This window comes from Rhinoraja longicauda, chromosome 34 (genome assembly GCF_053455715.1).
Source record: "Rhinoraja longicauda isolate Sanriku21f chromosome 34, sRhiLon1.1, whole genome shotgun sequence".
NCBI lineage: Eukaryota > Metazoa > Chordata > Chondrichthyes > Rajiformes > Arhynchobatidae > Rhinoraja > Rhinoraja longicauda.
Window position 1 is genome coordinate 11,274,168 of NC_135986.1, and position 12,536 is coordinate 11,286,703.

Here is a 12,536-nt window from a genome sequence, read left to right on the forward strand (position 1 = left end):
CCGTGCGCGTGGCCTTGTACGCGGGGGCGTGGGTGCCTGCGCCGAAGCTGGTGTGCGAGCTGAGCGGCCTGGTCCTCCTGGTCAACATGTACGCCAGCATCTTCTTCCTGGCCTGCATCAGCCTGGACCGCTGCGCCGCCATCTGCTTCCCCATGCGCTCTCGCCTGAGCGGGGCACGGAGACGGGCGCCGTGGTACAGCGCGGTGGTCTGGGTGCTGGTGGTGGGCGCCAGCCTGCCCCCCTACCTGGGCCGCAAGATGGCCCAGCCAACCAACGCCATCGCCCACTCCAACACCAGCACCAACTCCAGCGACCGCGCCCCCTGTGCCCGCTGCTTCGAGGAGCGCCCGGTCTACGTGGCACAGCCGTCCGCCCTGGCGTCCACCATGCTGGTGGGCTGCGGAGTGCCCCTCGCCACCCTGCTGGTCTGCTCGCTGGCGCTCCTCCGCTCCGTCCGCCGCAGCCCGGCCGCCCGGCAGGACTGGCCCCGGGTTCGGGCCGCCGTGTGCGCCACCCTGGCCGTCTTCACCCTCTGCTTCCTGCCCTACCACCTGGCGCTGCTGCTGATGGCCCTGTCGCCCACCAACATTGGCCTGCAGCGCGCCTACCACGCCGCCGTGCCGCTCGCCTGCCTCAACACCGTGCTTGACCCCGTCTGCTACTACTTCGCCACCGAGACCTTCCAGAAGAGTCCCGGGGTTCGGGCGCTGAGGAACGCGCTGGTCTCCAACACGGGCAGCGAGCAACACCAACGCTCACGGGGCAACCACTGAACTCACCGCCGACGGAGGTGGAGGGGGGGGGGATGTGGAGCGCCCAAGGGTGGGGGGGGGGGTGTCTCCATCACGCCATCCATCCTCCATCCGAGAGAAGGCCACAAGAAGTCCTAAGGAAGTCCACAAGAAGTTCTACAGAAGTCCACAAGAAGTTCCATGGAAGTCCATGAGAGGTTCTAAGGAAGTCCATGGGAGGTTCCAAGGAAGTCCACAAGAAGTCCTAAGGAAGTCCATGGGAGGTTCTACTGACGTCCATGGGAAGTTCTGTGGAAGTCAATGGAGGGTCTGTGGAGGCCCCATGAGACATCCTATGGAAGTCCATGAGAGGTTCTACATAGGTCCAAGGGAGGTTCTGTGGAAGTCCATGGGAGGTTTTGTGGAAGTCCATGGGAGGTACTAAGGAAGTCCACGGGAGGTTCTAGGGAAATCCATGGGAGGTTCTGTGGAAGTCCATGAGAAATTCTAAGGAAGTCCATGAGAGGCTCTAAGGAAGTCCATGGGAAGTTCTAAGGAAGTCCATGAGAGGTTCTAAGGAAGTCCATGAGAGGTTCCAAGGAAGTCCATGGGAGGTTCTAAGGAAGTCCATTAGAGCTTCTAAAGAAGTCCACGAGAGGTTCTAAGGAAGTCCAGGAGAGGTTCTAAGGAAGTCCATGAGAGGTTCTAAGGAAGTCCGTGAGAGGTTCTAAGGAAGTCCATGGGAGGTTCTAAGGAAGTCATTAGAGCTTCTAAAGAAGTCCATGAGAGGTTCTAAGGAAGTCCATGGGAGGCTCTAAGGAAGTCCAGGAGAGGTTCTAAGGAAGTCCATGAGAGGCTCTAAGGAAGTCCATGGGAGGCTCTAAGGAAGTCCAGGAGAGGTTCTAAGGAAGTCCATGAGAGGCTCTAAGGAAGTCCATTAGAGGTTCCAAGAATGTCCATCTTCTTCTTTCGTGTCCATCATCCATGTTTCAAATGTTACATCACTGTCATCATCCGTCCTGAAAAGGACGCAAGCTTTCAGCGACAATCAGTGGGAGCCATCAGTTGTACAACAGACGATGGTGGTAGCAGAATTAGGTCAGGACACCTCCAGTTTCCAGCCCCGCGACGTGGGCGCCTCTGCTTTGGGGCCTAGGAAAGTCCTTTCAACGTTCTAGGGAAATCTAAGGAAGTCCATTGGAGCTTCTCTGGAGATTTATGTGAGGTTCTATGGAAGTCCATTAGGGGTTCCAAGCAAGTTTATGGTAGATTCTAAGCAAGTTTATGGTAGATTCTAAGCAAGTTTATGGGACGTTCTAAGGCAGTCCATTAGGGGTTCTAAGGAAGACCATGGGAGGTTCTAGGGGAAGTCCATGGGAGGTTCTATGGAAGTCTAATGGAGTTTCCAAGGTAGTCCATGGGAGTTTCTATGGAGATCCATAAGAAGTTCTACAGAAGTCCATGGGAGGTTCTAAGGGAGTCCATGAATGGGTTCTGAGTAGGTCCGTGGGTGGTACTATGGAAGTCTAATGCTGGTTCTAAGGAAGTTGATGGGAACTTTGAGGGGAAGTCCATGGGAGGTTCTAAGGAAGTCCATGGGAGGTTCTAAGGAAGTCCATGGGAGTTTCTAAGCAAGTCCATGGGAGTTTCTAAGCAAGTCCATGGGAGGTTCTAAGGGAAGTCCATGGGAGATTCTGAGGAAGTCCATGGGAGTTTCTAAGCAAATCCATGGGACGTTGTGTGGAAGTCTATGCGAGGTTCTATGGGGAGTCCATGGACAAGAGAAAGGACGCAAAGTGCTGGATTAACTCAACGGGTCGGGCAGCATCCCTGGAGAACAAGGACATAAACTGTAAAATCTAAAACAAAGAAGACAGCGTTTTGGAAAGGTCTCGCTCGCCGAAGATCCTTGCAACTTGTTTCCGGCCGACATCAGCCCAAGAACGAAAGCCAAACAGACTTTGACCTTTCAGGTGATCCACCTGCTGTTTGCAACCTGTGAACCGTGGGCAGGGGAGTTGGTCTGTAAACACGTGTGACCGTTGCTGTTGCGTTGTGTTGCATTGCGGCGGTCACGGCTTGTATTAAATGGCTTGCTTGACTCCCCGTCTTCGTGAGGTCATGGCCCGTGAGGTGTTCCCCTGCCGAGCGATCACGGAGATGGCGGGCAGGGCAGGCGATGGCTGAGGGACGGCAGGACCCAGCGGCGGCCCTCAGCATCCTGGCCGCTTGTCATTGGCCACAGAGTCACACCGCGTGGAAACAGGCCCAACATGCCCACACCGTCCAACATGCCCCGTCTACACTAGTCCCACCTGCCTGCGTTAAATGTCCACGTCACCTGCCCCCTCTCCCTCTGTACCTTTCCCACAAAGACTACCTAGATTCCCGTAAAACTACTGGAAGCCCACCGAGTCATGCTTGACTAATCTTCTGGAATTCTTTGAGGATGTAACTAGGAAAATTGGCAGGGGAGAGCTGGTGGATGTGGTGTACCTTGACTTTCAGAAAGCCTTTGACAAGGTTCCACATAGGGTTTTAGTGGGCAAAATTAGAGCACATGGTATTGGAGGTAGGGTACTGACATGGATAGAAAATTGGTTGACAGACAGAAAGCAAAGAGTGGGGATAAACGGGTCCCTTTCAGAATGGCAGGCAGTGACTAGTGGGGTACCGCAAGGCTCGGTGCTGGGACCGCAGCTATTTACAATATACATTAATGACTTGGATGAAGGGATTAAAAGTACCATTAGCAAATTTGCAGATGATACAAAGCTGGGTGGTAGTGTGAGCTGTGAGGAAGATGCTATGAGGTTGTAGGGTGACTTGGACAGGTTGTGTGAGTGGGCAGATGCATGGCAGATGCAGTTTAATGTGAATAAGTGTGAGGTTATCCACTTTGGTGGTAAGAATAGGAAGGCAGAGTATTATCTGAATGGTGTCAAGTTAGGAACAGGGGACGTACAACGAGATCTGGGTGTCCTAGTGCATCAGTCACTGAAAGGAAGCATGCAGGTACAGCAGGCAGTGAAGAAAGCCAATGGAATGTTGGCCTTCATAACAAGAGCAAAGAGGTCCTTCTGCAGTTGTGCAGGGCCCTAGTGAGACCGCACCTGGAGTACTGTGTGCAGTTTTGGTCTCCAAATTTGAGGAAGGATATTCTTGCTATTGCGGGCGTGCAGTGTAGGTTTACTAGTTTAATTCCCGGAATGGCGGAACTGTCATATGTTGAAAGACTGGAGCGGCTAGGCTTGTATACACTGGAATTTAGAAGGATGAGAGGAGATCTTATCGAAGCGTATAAGATTATTAAGGGGTTGGACACGTTAGAGGCAGGAAACATGTTCCCAATGTTGGGGGAGTCCAGAACAAGGGGCCACAGTTTAAGAATAAGGGGTAGGCCATTTAGAACTGAGATGAGGAAAAACTTTTTCAGTCAGAGAGTTGTGAATCTGGAATTCTCTGCCTCAGAAGGCAGTGGAGGCCAATTGTCTGAATGCATCCAAGAGAGAGCTAGATAGAGCTCTTAAGGATAGCGGAGTCAGGGGGTATGGGGAGAAGGCAGGAATGGGGTACTGATTGAGAATGATTAGCCATGATCACATTGAATGGCGGTGCTGGCTCGAAGGGCCGAATGGCCTCCTCCTGCACCTATTGTCCATTGTCTATAATAGGAAACAACATCATTTAAAAAATCACCCATACACTAACTCTATCCTACACACAGGGGACAATTTTATCGAAGCCAATTGACCTACAAAGTTATGCGAGAAATCCGGAGCCCCCAGAGAAAACCCACACAGTCTCAAGTTTCCTACCACACTCCAAAGACGTTCAGCTTTTTTGCTTAATCGGCTTTGGTAAATGGTAAATCGTCCCGAGTGTGTGTCGGATGGTGTCAGTGTGTGGGTTGATCGCTGTTATAGTTTAGTTTAGTTTAGAGATACAGCGCGGAAACAGGCCCTTCGGCCCACCGGGTCCGCGCCGACCAGCGATCCCCGCACACTAACACTATCCTAGACCCACTGGGGACAATTTTTGCATTTGCCATGCCAATTAACCTACAAACCTGCACGTCTTTGGAGTGTGGGAGGAAACCGAAGATCCCGGAGAAAACCCACGCAGGTCACGGGGAGAACGTACAAACTCCGTACAAACGGCGCCCGTAGTCGGGATGGAACCCGGGTCTCTGTCGCTGCATTCGATGTAAGGCAGCAGCGGGCCGAAGGGCCTGTTTCCACGCTGTTTCACTAAAGTCTAAAGTCAACTGACTTTAAAAAGTTCCAGTCTCTGTGTGAAAAAGCGTTTCTAAAGTTCCACTATTCAATCTTTCCCCTCTCACCTTAAACCTTTGTCCTTTGGTTCCTGATTCCTCCACCCTAACTATTCCCAAACTCATGATTTTGTACACCTCTGTAAGATCACCCCTCATCATCCTGCGTTCCAGGGAATAGAGTCCCAGCCTGCTCAACCTCCCCCTGTAGATCAGGCCCTTGAGTCCTGGCAACATCCTCGTAAATCTCCCTCCACCACCGCCCTCTGTGTAGAAAACCTTGTGTGACACATCCCTTTTAAACCCCCACCCCATCTCACCTTGAAGCTGTGCCCCCTAGTCTTTGACCATTTCACCCTGGGAAAAAAGGTTCTGACTGTCTACCCTATCTGTGATTCTCAGAATGTTATATACTTAGAAATATAGAAAATAGGTGCTGGAGGAGGCCATTTGGCCCTTCGAGCCAGCACCGTCATTCATTGTGATCATGGCTGACCGTCCACAATCAATAACCCGTGCCTGCCTTCTCCCCATATCCCTTGATTCCACTAGCCCCTAGAGTTCTATCTAACTCTCTTTTAAATCCATCCAGTGAATCGGCCTCCACTGCCCTCTGTGACAGAGAATTCCACAAATTCACAACTCTCTGGGTGAAAATGTTTCTTCTCACCTCAGTTTTAAATGGCCTCTCCTTTATTCTTAAACTGTGTGGCCCCTGGTTCTGGACTAGCCCAACATTGGGAACATTTTTCCTGCATCTCCCTTGTCCAGTCCTTTTATAATTTTATACGTCTCTATAAGATCCCCTCTCATCCTTCTAAACTCCAGTGAATACAAGCCCAGTCTTTTCAATCTTTCCTCATGTGACAGTCCCGCCATCCCGGGGATTAACCTGGTGAACCTACGCTGCACTGCCTCAATAGCAAGGACGTCCTCCCTCAATAGCAAGGACGTCCTTCCTCAGATTAGGAGAGCAAACGTGCACACAGTACTCCAGGTGCGGTCTCACCAGGGCCCGATACAACTGCAGAAGGACCTCTTTACTCCGATACTCAAATCCTCTCGTTATGAAGGCCAACAGGCCATCAGCTTTCTTCACCGCCTGCTGTACCTGCCTACAAACTTCGGTCAGAATTCCCCGCAACCTCTGGCGTTCCAGAGAAACAAATCCAAGCTTGTCCGACGATAAGACACAAAAAGCTAGGGTAACTCAGCGGGACAGGCAGCATCTGTGGAGGGAGGGAGTGGGTGACGTTAGGAATCGAGACTCTTCTTCAGGATCTTGATTTAAACCAGCATCTGCAGTTCCTTCCCACACAGGTCAAGTCAAGTCAAGTCAGGTTTAATTGTCATATACAAGATGTGCAGTGAAATGAAAGTGGCAAAGCCTGCGGATTGTGCTAAACTACAAAACACAATAGAAAAAAGAATTTTAACAAAAAATAAATTAGTACAGTAAATTAAATGAGTCCCTGGTGATATGAGAGTTAACAGTCCTGATGGCCTGTGGGAAGAAACTCCGTCTCATCCTCTCTGTTTTCACAGCGTGACAGCGGAGGCGTTTGCCTGACCGTAGCAGCTGGAACAGTCCGTTGCTGGGGTGGTAGGGGTCCCCCATAATGTTGCTGGCTCTGGATCTGCACCTCCTGATGTATAGGTCCTGCAGGGGGGCGAGTGTAGTTCCCATGGTGCGTTCAGCCGAACGCACTACTCTCCGCAGAGCCTTCCTGTCCTGGGCAGAGCTGTTCCCAAACCAGACTGTGATGTTGCCGGACAAGATGCTTTCTACAGCCCCAGAGTAGAAGCACTGAAGGATCCTCAGAGAGACTCTGAATTTCCTCAACTGTCTGAGGTGGTAAAGGCGCTGCCTTGCCTTACTCACCAGTACGGCAATGTGTGTTGTCCAACCTCTCCTTGTAGCTAACACCCTCGAAACCAGGGACCATTTGGGTGTACATTCTGGCATTCTGTCTGAAGAAGGGTCTTGACCCGAAACATCACCTGTTCCTTCTCTCCAGAGACGCTGCCCGAACCCGCCGAGTTACTCCAGCTTTTTGTGTCCTTCTTTGGTTTAAAACAGCGTCTGCAGTTCCTTCTGTTAAACCTCCTCTGCCCCGAAAGATACTAGAGGAACAAGATGGACCACTCGACCCTAGAAACTGTAGCATGTCATGGGCAAAGATACTAGAGGAACAAGATAGGCTACTCGACCCTAAACACCGTAGTAGATCATGGGCAAAGATACCAGAGGAGCAAGATGGACCACTCGACCCTAAAAACCGTAGCACGTCATGGGCAAAGATACTAGAGGAACAAGATAGACCAATCGACCCTAAAAACCGTAGTACATCACGACGACATTTTAGTCGGCAGAAACTTGCAGAAACAATTAAAAAGAAAAATAACAAAAATCTGTGAATTGATAGATGAGATATATTCTGAGTTTTAATGGTATCATCACACATACTGTTCCCCCAAAACACTGATTAAACTTCGAGAGGCAGAGCAAACGTGGGTTTTGCTTACTAAAATGGCGGGCGTTGCGTACTACACTTCAGTATCTGCGATTTCAACGGAGTGGTCCATCTGATTCCTCTCCAAAGCCTTCACGACCTTCCTGCAATGGGGGTGACCAGAACTGCACCCAATACTCCACATGCGTTCTATAAAGCTCCATCATGACTTCCTGACTCTAGTACTGAATACCCCGACTGCTGAAGGCAATAGACAACAGGCAATAGACAATAGGCAACAGGTGCAGGAGTAGGCCATTCGGCCCTTCGAGCCAGCACCGCCATTCAATGTGATCATGGCTGATCATTCTCAATCAGTACCCCGTTCATGCCTTCTCCCCATACCCCCTGACTCCGCTATCCTTAAGAGCTCTACCTAGCTCTCTTTTGAATGCATTCAGAGAATTGGCCTCCACTGCCTTCTGAGGCAGAGAATTCCATAGATTTACAACTCTCTTTGCCTCATCTCCGTTCGAAATGGCCTACCCCTTATTCTTACACTGTGTGGCCCCTGGTTCTGGACTCCCCCAACATCGAGAACATGTTTCCTGCCACTAACGTGTCCAAGCCCTTAATAATCTTATATGTTTCAAGAAGATCTCCTCTCATCCTTCTAAATTCCAGCGTATACTGTATGCATACTTTACTGTTCCGTCGACTTGTTTCAATAAGATCTCCTCTCAATAATAAGATTAATATAAGAAACATAATAAGATTATGTTTCAATAAGATCTCCTTTCATCCTTCTAAATTCCAGCATATACCGTATGCATACTTTACTGTTCCATCGACTTGTGTTGACACTTGTCACAGTTGATTTCAGACCAGCAGTGCCCCACTCAATTCATCAATGGTACCTTTCCATCACCTGATTACCCCAATCACTGTCAATAACATCATCAATTCTCACCACCGCAGTGACTGTGCCAAACATGATGCTACATGAAACTTATGTATAGGTCTGTCAGACCGTGATCCATGCCCTGCATGTCCATGTGTTTGGTTTAGTCCGAATGACAAATAAAGCTCTGTTATACTGTTATACTGTTATACTGTTATAAGGGAATAACGTTTAGTGCAAGGTAAAGCCAGCAAAGTCCGATTAAAGATAGTCCGTGGGTCTCCAATGAGGTAGATAGTAGTTCAGCACTGCTCTCTGGTTGTGGTGGGATGGTTCAGTTGCCTGATAACAGCCGGGAAGAAACTGTCGCTGAATCTGGAGGTGTGCGTGTTCACACTTCTGTACCTCTTGCCCAATGGGAGAGGGGGGAAGAGGGAGTGGCCGGGGGTGAGATGGTCCTTAATGATGCTGCTGGCCTTGCCGAGGCAGCGTGAGGTGCGGATGGAGTCGGTGGGAGAGAGGTTGGTTTGTGTGATGGTCTGGGCTGCTGGCCTTGCCGAGGCAGCGTGAGGTGTGGATGGAGTCAGTGGAAGGTTGGTTTGTGTGATAGTCTGGGCTTTTCAATCGTGGCTGATCTATCTTTCCCTCCTAACCCCATTCCCCTGCCTTCTCCCCATAACCCCTGACACCCGCACTAATCGAGAATGGGATTGGGAGGGAGAGATAGATCAGCCATGATTGAATGGCGGAGTGGACTGGATGGGCCGAATAGCCTGATTCTACTCCTATCACATGATGTTGCGGCCTTCCTCTTTTGGCTTCCCATCTCCTCACACAACCTGCATCCTGTTTAGGTGCCCGATGAACACTTTTGGATCCCCGTTGCGTTCTCCGCCAGTCATATTTCACTCATTTCCTTCCCCGACTTCCCTTCTGAGTTTCCGGCAGCTGGTCACAGAGTTATCGACAGCTCGGATAAAGGCCCTTCGGCCCCGACTCTCGTTTAGCTGACAGATGGAGCGTGGAACAGGCCCTTCAGCTCACGGGCGTGAGGGAGAAACGCAGGGATACGGGTCACATGCAGGCAGTGTAGGCAGTTTAACTGGAGCGGTCACTGTGGCGCAGCGGTAGAGTTAGACAATAGACAATAGACAATAGACAATAGGTGCAGGAGTAGGCCATTCAGCCCTTCGAGCCAGCACCGCCATTCAATGCGATCATGGCTGATCACTCTCAATCAGTACCCCGTTCCTGCCTTCTCCCCATACCCCCTCACTCCGCTATCCTTAAGAGCTCTATCCAGCTCTCTCTTGAAAGCATCCAACGAACTGGCCTCCACTGCCTTCTGAGGCAGAGAATTCCACACCTTCACCACCCTCTGACTGAAAAAGTTCTTCCTCATCTCCGTTCTAAATGGCCTACCCCTTATTCTCAAACTGTGGCCCCTTGTTCTGGACTCCCCCAACATTGGGAACATGTTATCTGCCTCTAATGTGTCCAATCCCCTAATTATCTTATATGTTTCAATAAGATCCCCCCTCATCCTTCTAAATTCCAGTGTATACAAGCCCAATCGCTCCAGCCTTTCAACATACGACAGTCCCGCCATTCCGGGAATTAACCTAGTGAACCTACGCTGCACGCCCTCCATAGCAAGAATATCCTTCCTCAAATTTGGAGACCAAAACTGCACACAGTACTCCAGGTGCGGTCTCACCAGGGCCCGGTACAACTGTAGAAGGACCTCTTTGCTCCTATACTCAACTCCTCTTGTTACGAAGGCCAACATTCCATTGGCTTTCTTCACTGCCTGCTGAACCTGCATGCTTCCTTTCATTGACTGATGCACTAGGACACCCAGATCTCGTTGAACTCCCCCTCCTCCTAACTTGACACCATTCAGATAATAATCTGCCTTTCTATTCTTACTTCCAAAGTGAATAACCTCACACTTACTTACATTAAACTGCATCTGCCATGTATCCGCCCACTCACACAACCTGTCCAAGTCACCCTGCAGCCTTATTGCATCTTCCTCACAATTCACACTACCCCCCAACTTAGTATCATCTGCAAATTTGCTAATGGTACTTTTAATCCCTTCGTCTAAGTCATTAATGTATATCGTAAATAGCTGGGGTCCCAGCACCGAACCTTGCGGTACCCCACTGGTCACTGCCTGCCATTCCGAAAGGGACCCATTTATCCCCACTCTTTGCTTTCTGTCTGTCAACCAATTTTCTATCCATGTCAGTACCCTACCCCCAATACCATGTGCCCTAATTTTGCCCACTAATCTCCTATGTGGGACCTTGTCGAAGGCTTTCTGAAAGTCGAGGTACACCACATCCACTGACTCTCCCTTGTCAATTTTCCTAGTTACATCCTCAAAAAATTCCAGTAGATTTGTCAAGCATGATTTCCCCTTCGTAAATCCATGCTGACTCGGAATGATCCCGTTACTGCTATCCAAATGCTCAGCAATTTCGTCTTTTATAATTGACTCCAGCATCTTCCCCACCACTGATGTCAGACTAACTGGTCTATAATTACCCGTTTTCTCTCTCCCTCCTTTCTTAAAAAGTGGGATAACATTTGCTATCCTCCAATCCACAGGAACTGATCCTGAATCTATAGAACATTGAAAAATGATCTCCAATGCTTCCACTATTTCTAGAGCCACCTCCTTAAGTACTCAGGGATGCAGACCATCAGGCCCTGGGGATTTATCAGCCTTCAGTCCCATCAGTCTACCCAAAACCATTTCCTGCCTAATGTGGATTTCCTTCAGTTCCTCCATCACCCTAGGTTCTCCGGCCCCTAGAACATTTGGGAGATTGTGTGTATCTTCCTCAGTGAAGACAGATCCAAAGTAACGGCTTACAGCGAATGCAGCACCGGAGACCCGGGTTCCATCTTGACTACGGGCGCCGTCTGTACGGAGTTTGTACGTTCTCCCCGTGACCTGCGTGGGTTTTCTCCGAGATCTTCGGTTTCCTCCCACACTCCAAAGACATGCAGGTTCGTAGGTTAATTGGCTGGGAAAATGTAAACATTGTCCCTAGTGTGTGTAGGATGGTGCTAGTGTGCGGGGATCGCTGGGCGGCGCGGACCCGGTGGGCCGAAGGGCCTGTTTCCGCGCTGTATCTCTAAACTAATAATATACCTATAACTAATTCCCCATCATTGTCCAGGATGTATCCCCCCCCCCCCCCCGCGGTGCCCAGCGGTCCCGGAGATCCCCCAGGGTGCCCGTGGGCAGCGCGTAGACCCTCTCTGGTGCCGCCCGGGCCCGGACGTGACCCCGGAAAAGGGGCAGGGTGCCGGCTCGGGCAGAGCCCTCTTCCGCCTGGCACCGTGACTCGCGGATGGCCAACTTGGCCTGGCCCAGAATGCAACGCGACCAGGACATCTTCAGCCCCCCCCACCCCACCCTCTCCCCTACGCACAGGGTACTGGGTAGGCACTTGAGGTGGACGAGGTTATGAACCAAAAGGTGACGTCACCGCCCCGCTCCCCACGTGACCTCACCCAGCCAGCGGCCATGTGCTCCCGCTCCACGAACGGCAGCCACCCGGGCCAGGAGGCGGGTTGCCACGCAACTTCCATTAGGTGGCGCCCGGGCCTCCGGACCTACACTGTCCGGGCCTACACTGTTCGGGCCTACACTGTCCCGGCCTAGACTGTCCAGGCCTACAGTGTCCGGGCCTACACTGTCCGGGCCTACAGTGTCCGGGCCTACTCTGTTCGGGCGTACAGTGTCCGGGCCTACACTGTCCGGGCCTTGTCACTGTACCTCGGCACGACTAAACTAAACTGAACCACTCCAGCATCTTATGGTTCGATGTCCTCCACAGATGCTGCCTGACCCGCAAGGTTGCTCCAGAGCGACACGATGGCTCAGCGGGTCAAGATGCTGCCTCACGGTGCCAGAGACCCGGGTTCTGGGGGGAGGGGGAGGGAGAAAAGACAGGGGAGAGAGGGAGGGGTGAGAGGGAGAGGGGGAGAGAAAAGGGAGAGCGGGAGGGAGGGAAGGAGGGAGGGGGTGAGAGAGAAGGAGAGAGGGAGGAGGGGGGAGGGAGGAAGGGGGGAGAGAGAGGGAGGGAGAGAGAGGGGGATGAGAAGGAGGGAAGGAGGGGGGAGGGAGAGAGGGGGAGGGAGAGAGGGAGAGAGGAGGG

At 51.3% G+C, this 12,536-nt stretch overlaps 1 protein-coding gene across 1 annotated transcript; it reads left to right on the plus strand.

Moving 5' to 3' along the window:
• Positions 1–2: 2 nt before the first annotated feature.
• Positions 3–2,759, plus strand: LOC144609565 (lysophosphatidic acid receptor 4; the record flags this gene model as incomplete). The annotated part of the gene is made up of 1 exon (XM_078428072.1): positions 3–2,759. A coding segment is annotated over one exon (771 nt), but the record flags the coding sequence as incomplete, so codon positions are not given.
• Between the last annotated feature and the right edge of the window lie 9,777 nt (positions 2,760–12,536).